At 54.0% G+C, this 7,562-nt stretch overlaps 1 protein-coding gene across 1 annotated transcript; it reads right to left on the bottom strand.

The window, feature by feature from the left end:
• Positions 1–5,977: 5,977 nt before the first annotated feature.
• On the bottom strand, positions 5,978–7,113 carry SOX12 (SRY-box transcription factor 12). Its single transcript, XM_039363850.1, has one exon. The coding sequence runs from the start codon at positions 6,994–6,996 to the stop codon at positions 6,040–6,042; it is 957 nt and encodes a 318-aa protein (XP_039219784.1). The 5' UTR covers positions 6,997–7,113; the 3' UTR covers positions 5,978–6,039.
• Between the last annotated feature and the right edge of the window lie 449 nt (positions 7,114–7,562).

The following is a 7,562-nucleotide window of genomic DNA, read 5'->3' as shown; positions in this document are numbered from 1 at the left end:
GCTCTTGTATGACTCGTGGACTTCAACTCCCAGAATTCCTGAGTCAGCCACTCTGAAGGGAAAGGGAGAACTTTCCAAGCTGAGCCATGTTGGCTCAGGAATTCTGGGAGTTGAAGTCCACGAGTCATGAGGGGGCCATAGTTCCCTCATGCTAGCTCAGGAATTCTGGGAGTTGGTCCACAAGTCATAAAAGAGCCAAGGTTGCCTAGCCCTTCTCTAAAACATTGCTGGAAATTTCGGCGGCCTGGATGAAGTTCTCTCTTGAGTCATTGTGTTTTGCAACCTAATTTATATTAAATATGATTTAAAAAGGGGGTTCAGGAGTAGGAACTCTTTTAGGGAAGTTTCAATGGAATGTCAAATATAAGGCAGATTTCCTGACCTGGACCCTCCACAGGGGATGGGGACTACGACTCCCAGAATTCCTCAGCAGGGCCAACTTTGAAGACCCCTGAGGTAAGGCAACTTGGTGGAAGTAGAATGGCTAAGCAGAGGTATGTTGAAGGAGGGATCTTCAACCTTGGCCACCTCACGACTTGTGGACTTCAACTCCCAGAATTCCTTAGCTAGCATGGCTGGCTGAAGAATTCTGGGAGTTGAAGTCCCCAAATTTAAAGTGGCCAAAGTTGCAGACCCCTGTGTTGAAGGATTGCCATTAGCCAGCTTCACATCATTGCTGACCTCCATCCTCTTCCCAACTACAGAACACCATTCTCAAGCGCTAAGACTACCTGGATCAGCGGACTCCAAACTGGACCCCATCACCCTTCCTCCGCTGAGGCCACCAAACAGGAATGTGAATATCATCTGGATATCAGCCGTTCCAGATGTTGGAAGTCTGAACCTCCTTGCCTAAGCCTTGGCGAGCAGGAAAATGGGTTGGGGGGTCCTGAGGGTGTCTCAGTATGGAGCTTTGCTAGCTAGGGAATTCTGGGAGTTGAAGTCCACACACCTTAACGTTACCAAGGTTGGAAAACTGAAAAGGCAGCATGGCTTGGGAAATCGCTGAGGTCCATCTCCTCCTTAAAATAATTTTTTTAAAAATCCTCTTTTGAACCCGGGTTCCAAACGCACTTTAAAATGTGGGCATCCCTTAGGAAGACGAGGCTATGGGCCCATTCAAATCATCTCTGCTGCTTTTCTCAGCCCGGTGAATCATTTTTTTTCCGGGGGGGGGGGGAATCAGGTAGTCCTCGACTTACGACCACAACCGAGCCCAAAATTTCTGTCGCTAAGCAAGACAGTTTTTAAATGAGTTTTGCCTTGTTTGACGCCCCGTCTTGCAACAGCCGCTAATCGAATCACTGCAGTCGTTAAGTCAGTAACATGATTATTAAATAAATCCGGCTTCCCCATGACTTGTCAGACGGTCGCAAAAGGGAGGAATCACATCACCCCCGGGACACTGTAAGCGTCATAAATATGAACCAGTTACCAAGCGTCCAAATTTGGATCCCGTGTCCGATCACAGGGATGCTACGATGGGTTGTAAGTGTGAAAAACAGCTTTTTTTTTTCCAGGGCCATTGTCATGTCAAACGGTCACTAAACAAATGGTTATAAATCGAGGACTGTGTATAATTGGCCAGACGTTCATAAACTGGGGGAGGGGGGGGGGAAATCACAGCTGAGAAGTTGGATGACCTCTAAAGTCTCCCCAGAGAGGAACTGCAATCAGGATGAGATTTTGTGTAAGAGCAGCACAGACAGAGCCTGGAGCAGCGTCAAGAGAGGAACCAGCCTAGAATCCTTACACTCTCACAAACGATTTAAGTCCAACCCCTGTTGGACTTACGTTCACTCTCTACTGCAAATTTAACACTGACACATTGGCAAAGTAGATTTTTGCGTCCAGGTAGTCCTCAACTCACAACCGTTCATTTAGTGATCGCTCAACAACGAATCAGTTAACAGTTAGGTCATAAAACGGGCCAAAATTTGCTTAACCGATGCCCCACTTAGCAACAGAATCTGGGGGCTCGTTTTTGGCCATCGGTAGAGGAACGCCTGTACTGGCACGAGCAGATAAAATCAGCTCAACTGGAGCTTGACGGTGTGGTCCTGATGCTTCGCACTTGCTATGTTTAGATTTGCAGAGGGGGGCAGCAAAATAATTTCTGGGAAGGGAGGTGGGCATTTGCAGTGCCCACAAAAGTCAGATCTTGCCGTCTGCCAACCTGGGGGTGGGATGGGGGGTTAATCCTGGCACCACTTTCCAGAAGAGCTGACAGGGTGAATCTGCCTGCAGCATCAGTGCCCCCTGGGCCCTGTCAATCCCATCCTCTTCCCAGCCTTGTTCTATTTGGGCACCCTTGGCCTACAGCAGGGGTAGGCAACCTTGGCTCTTTTATGACTGGTGGACTTCAACTCCCAGAATTCCTGAGCCAGCCACGCTAAGGGGAAAGGGAGAGGTTTCCAAGCTGAGCCATGCTGGCTCAGGAATTCTGGGAGTTGAAGTCCACAAGTCATGAGGGGGCCATAGTTCCCCCATGCTGGCTCAGGAATTCTGGGAGTTGAAGTCCATGAGTCATGAGGGGGCCATAGTTCCCCCATGCTGGCTCAGGAATTCTGGAAGTCCACGAGTTATAAAAGAGCCAAGGTTGCCTACCCCTGGCCTAGTCCATTGTTTCTCCATCTCAGCAACTTTAAGACGTGTGGACTCCAACTCCCAGAATTCCTGAGCGAGCCACCCTGAGGGGAAAGGGAGAGGTTTCCAAGCTGAGCCAGGCTGGCTCAGGAATTCTGGGAATTGAAGTCCATGAGTTATAAAAGAGCCAAGTTTGAAGACCCCCAGTTTAAATATTTAAATATTTTTTCCTCACGGTCCCATGATCAAAATTCAGGCATTTGGGCAGGGATCAGCAACCTTGGCTCTTTTATGACTGGTGGACTTCAACTCCCAGAATTCCTGAGCCAGCCATGCTGAGGGGATAGATAAGATAAGATAAGATAAACTTTACTGTCATTTTTATACTGTGGGCACAATGGCACACATCAAAAATGAAATTTAGTTGCCCGCTCTCAAAGTGAAACACATACATGACACATACCTAAACATACTATGAACAAGAGGTTTCCATGCTGAGCCAGACTGGCTCAGGAATTCTGGGAGTTGAAGTCCACCAGTCATGAGGGGGCCATAGTTCCCCCATGCTGGCTGAGGAATTCTGGGAGTTGAAGTCCACGAGTCATGAGGGGGCCATAGCTCCCCCATGCTGGCTGAGGAATTCTGGGAGTTGAAGTCCACGAGTCATAAAAGAGCCAAGGTTGCCTAACTCTCCATTACAAAAATCCAGAACTTCGAAAAAGGATCAAGATTCATGCGTGAATCCTTTTCTGTGTGAAGACTGCAGTTGGGAGCTGCTGAGCAGATGCCCACGGAAGTGAGATGGTATAGGTTCTCTGGTATATAGGTCCTCCTGCTTGAGCAGGGGGCTGGACTAGAAGACCTCCAAGGTCCCTTCCAGCTCTATTCCACTCTATTCTATTCTAAGGCCTACAAAGCTACCCTCCCCGGCATCTTGACAGGATAGAAGCTCTTCCCAGTTAACCCCAAGATGCGCTTTTTCTTTTTCCAAAAGGCAAGGAAGGGGACTTTGTTTTCCCTAGAAGACGTTTCGCTTCTCATCTAAGGAGCTTCTTCGGTTTCTACAGTAACTTCTGAAGAAACGGAAGAAGCTCCTTGGATGAGAAGGGAAAGCTCTTCACGGGAAAACAAAGTCCCCTTGCCTTTTTTTTTTTTTAAAAGCACCTTTCTGACCAGCATGTCCCGGGTGACTGAGAATCTCCATAAACATCTTGCGGGTTAAAAATGATCTTGAAACCAGAGCCCAGGAGCGCCCGTTCTGGGGGAAGAGGGTTTTTTAAAAAAAAGCAGCCTGGGTCTGCCTTGCATTGGGGTTCGAGGGAAATCGAGGCTACATATCCTGGGAGGGTGGAATCGCTGTGGCTTCCCCAGGCCGGGCAATCCTGCAAACGTCGGAGGGAAGCCACAGCCACACACAATGGTCTGCCAACTGCCGTCGCTTCGGCGTCAGCCGCTTCTTTCCCAGCGGCTCCCAAAGGACATCTGTTCTCCCCAGAACCAGGTCACCGGGGGTCGTCTGAAGACGCACTTTGGGTCCTGCTAGATTCCCATTTTGGAGAAGGAACAAGCTGCGCTCTCTCTCTCTCTCTCTCTCCCCTCCCTCTCTCCCTCTTTCTCTCCATTTCTCTCTCTTTCTCTTTCTCTCTCTCTCCCTCTCTCTCCCTCTCTCCCCCTCCCTCCCTCTCCCTCTCTCTCCCCCTCTCCCTCTTTCTCTCCATCTCTCTCTCTCTCTCTCCCTCCCTCTCTCCCCCCCTCCCTCTCTCTCTCCCCCCTCTCCCCCCCCCCCCTCTCTCTCTCTCTCTCTCTCTCTCTCTCTCTCTCTCTCTCTCGTTGCATGCCTGCAGATGCAAGTCTTGGGTGGATCCACCCCCCCTCCCTTCCCTTTGGCTGGCTTCCACAAAGAGGGATGCTGAACGGGGGTGGCGGTGTGTGTCTCCCTCTCCCTGTCTGAGCTGGCCACTTCGGCTAGGCTTGGGGGGGTGGGGCACCCGTGCTCTAGCCGTGCTCCCACGGGTACCCCGTGGCTTCGCTCCCTGGCACTGCCCTGCCAGGCCTGGTGAGGCACGCCCACGTTGGGTTTTTCACCCAAGGAAGGGAGCCCCCTGAATCAGAGCCCCCCCCCAGGCCTGCCACTCCAAACCGCTGGGAGGGAGGGAGGGAGAGGGGGCTGGATTGACCTTCAGTGAAAGTCACAGACCCCCCCCCTCCAGAAAGAAGGAGGTAGAGTTCAGACATTCCCAGGTGGGTTTTCAAACCCTCTTCCCCCCCCCGCCACACCTTTATTCCAGAGACCTGAAGTGGACACCTTGTGTAGCCGGAGGGCTAGCTGCTGAGCATCGGGGAGATGTGGGTGAGCCGTGGATACCGAGCCGTGGCATCCGAGGGAGTGACAGCCTGCCATGGATCCTAGGATCCATTCTCTGAATGCAACATGCACGGAGGAGACAGTGCCCGGCTCTGCCTGCAGCATACCTCTGGCAAAAATTAAAGAGGAGGGGCAGGGAGACTTTTTTTTTTTTTCGGGGGCCGATTGGCACACACAAGCCTGCTTGCACTGTGGGTCCACGTGTTTACCACGTGCCCGCCACTTCGCTGTCTCCCCAACCCGAGGCTTCCCACCCCAGTACCGAGACGGGCTTCGTGCCTTGGCGACACGAAAAGTCTGGTCCAGCGAGCAAAACGGTGCCCGCCCGATTCCCGGGCGTCGGAGAGCCTCGTGCCACCCTGTCTCCCCCCCCCCACCGCCGAGACGTGCCGTGCCCTCTGACAGAATCTTTTTGCCTGGCAGCCATCGAACGAAGGAACAGGAAGGAGGATAGGAACATTCCCGGCCATCTCTCCTGCCATCGGCTTCGACACGGCCTCGAATCGACGCCCGGCGAAGACACGGAGCCCCGCGAGGTGGGGTGGGGTGGCAGGAGAGAATAGGGTGACAAGTGGGATGCCAAGCGAGGGAAGGTGGGCACCTGAGGGCAGAGGGGGAGGGGGAGGGAGGGGATGTCAGCATGGACAGCATCCCTCCATCCATCCGAGCCGGAAAGCAGCTGCAAAGAGGGGTGGAAAGATCTGCAACGAACGGTTGGCGAGGATTACACGGCAAAACCTGACTAGACAGCCAGATTTCATGGGTAAATAAACACGGTGCCAAGCCAGGCTGGCTTTCAAGGTGGGGAGAAGAGGAAGGGGGGGTGAGAGGTGATAGGCACCCTCCCCAGCAAGGCAGGTTGGCCAAGTGGGTGTGTGCTGGAGGGGGGGGGCGCAGGGGGGATGGGCTGATGGAGGACTTGCCTTTGAATGAAGCCAAGGCAAGCCGTGAAGATACCTGATTCTGCATGTAAACAGCTGGGTTTTTTTTTCTTCTCTTTCTCTCTTTCTCTTTCTTTCTCTCTTGTTTTTTTTTTTTTTTTGCCGGAACCACCTGATTGTTGAGAAGCGAGAGATTCCTGGGAGGATTCAGTACGTAAAGACCAAGTCCGAAATGCTGGACATCAGCCAGTCCCCTGCGATCATCTCAGTCACTTCCGGGGTACAATAATCGGGGAATTCAAAGTGAGACGAGGTGCCCAAAGGAAAAAGATCCAGGTCTTTATCAAACACCGACCAGTCCGGACTCCTGCAGGGGGGCGTGTTGGGCTGGATTCGACTGGGCACGACGTTCCAGAGGTCTTCCTCCGGCTCGTCATCCGAGGAGGCGAAGGAAGAAGGAGAGGACCGCGTCGAAGCTGGAGAAGACACGTCCGAGGACCAAGGTTTAGCGAGCTCGGCATCGTCACCGTCTTTGGCCTGACCAGAGTCGCCTTCCCACTCTCCTTTCTCGCCACCTGTGGGAAGCACGTGCCAGAATTCCTTGCTGGAGGTTTTGGGACCCTCGTCGAACGACACCTCCAGGATGCGGGCTTCCAAGGGGTCGTCGTCCGGCTTCGGCGAAGCGCATCGCCCCTGACCTTCGGCGTCCGGCTTGGGTGTCTGCCTCCGGGGCGAAGCTGCCCGACTAAGGACGGAGGGCTTGATCTTGACGGGCACCCTAGGCCGGGCCTTGGCACTGCCCAGCTTGCCTTTCTTCCTGGGCCGGTACTTGTAGTCGGGATAGTCGGCCATGTGTTTGAGGCGCAGCCGCTCGGCCTCCTTGACGAAAGGGATCTTCTCCGAATCCTGCAGCAACTGCCAGCGCCGTCCCAGCCGCTTGGAGATCTCGGCGTTGTGCATGTCGGGCCACTGGTCCATGATCTTCCGCCGTTCGTTCTGGGACCACACCATGAAGGCGTTCATGGGGCGCTTGATGTGCCCGCTGGGGGTTTTGCACCAGTCCGGTTCGCCCGTGCCATCCTTCAACAGCAAGCTGTCTTTGGAACACGCCTCCCGCTTCGCTTCCACGCCCCGGGTCCGCGTGCTGCTGCGTTGCTGGACCATGCTGTTGCTCTGAGGCGCCGCCGAACTCTCCGAACACTCCTCCTCCGGATGCTCAGTCCAAGCCGGGGTTATTTTCTCATCCTCCAGTGGGTGGAAACACCGTGGCGGCGCAGCTCAGCTCGGCCAGCGGGTGGGTGGGTGGGTGGGAGGGCGAACCTCTGTGGTTGCCAACAACCAAGATCGCCTCTCTCTCTCTCTCTCTCTCTTTCTGATCCACGCCCCCCTTTTAACTCCGTCTCCGAAGCAGCCGGCTGGCAAACTGACAGCAGAAGATCCTGATGGCACCTGCTTTTGGGGCCTGGGGGAGATGCCCAGTGGAGGGGAAGCAAAGAGCCGGGAAGCAGTAGGAAGTCTTTGGCAAAAACAGCTGGAGAGCAAGGAGGGTCGGGAGAGAGGCCGTCAGGAACTCCGGGCGGCGGGGGATTCCAAGGGCCAAAGCATCCCCAAGGAACAACGGATGGACCGCACGGAGCAGTCACGCCTTCTCCTTCTCGTCGGGGGTGGCAAAGACCTGAGTGGGGAGCGAAGAGGGGGAGGGAGACCCCCACCACTCACAGCAGCAGCAG

The sequence above is a fragment of the Crotalus tigris genome, unplaced genomic scaffold (genome assembly GCF_016545835.1).
Source record: "Crotalus tigris isolate CLP2741 ecotype Arizona unplaced genomic scaffold, ASM1654583v1 scf7180000019601.482383, whole genome shotgun sequence".
Taxonomy (NCBI): domain Eukaryota; kingdom Metazoa; phylum Chordata; class Lepidosauria; order Squamata; family Viperidae; genus Crotalus; species Crotalus tigris.
This window is presented reverse-complemented; position numbering and strand designations above follow the sequence as displayed.

Bases quoted from the DNA above. Each gene is read 5' to 3' on its own strand.
- SOX12 (XM_039363850.1), bottom strand. From the start codon at position 6,996: ATGGTCCAGCAACGCAGCAGCACGCGGACCCGGGGCGTGGAAGCGAAG.